This window comes from Merops nubicus, unplaced genomic scaffold, assembly GCF_000691845.1.
Source record: "Merops nubicus isolate BGI_N331 unplaced genomic scaffold, ASM69184v1 scaffold46831, whole genome shotgun sequence".
Classification (NCBI taxonomy): Eukaryota; Metazoa; Chordata; class Aves; order Coraciiformes; family Meropidae; genus Merops; species Merops nubicus.
Window position 1 is genome coordinate 699 of NW_008591125.1, and position 324 is coordinate 1,022.

Below are 324 nucleotides of genomic sequence, written 5' to 3' on the forward strand. Positions count from 1 at the left end.
TGGTCCCGGCCCAGCCCGGCCGTGCACTCCTCCCTGTAGGCTCGACCCAGCGCCTCCCGCAGGGCTCGCAGCTCGGCCTCGGACCGTGCCCTCCACGAGTCCCCCCCGGGGCTGCTCTGGGCGCTTTGGATTTCGGCTCGCAGCACCTCGTTCTCCTCCTCCAGGAACTTCACTCGGGCCAGGTAGGCTTCCAGCCGCTTGTTGAGGTCCCACATCTGCAGCGATTCCTCCCCCAGGGCTCTCGCCCCGGTGAAACTTTCCGTGCTCAGCATCGGGGGTGTCGGGGTGTCTGCCGGGGTGTCGGGGTGCCGGAGCAGAGGGAAG

At 69.1% G+C, this 324-nt stretch overlaps 1 protein-coding gene across 1 annotated transcript in view; it reads right to left on the reverse strand.

Annotated features, from left to right (window-relative positions):
- The window catches only part of LOC103782382 (tanabin-like), a gene marked incomplete at its 3' end in the record, with an annotated part of 907 nt that extends 635 nt beyond the window's left edge, over window positions 1-272 (reverse strand). The window contains exon 1 of the mRNA XM_008950151.1: window positions 11-272. Coding sequence (XP_008948399.1) covers window positions 11-272 — 262 coding nt within the window. The remainder of the gene's footprint in view (window positions 1-10) is intronic.
- Between the last annotated feature and the right edge of the window lie 52 nt (window positions 273-324).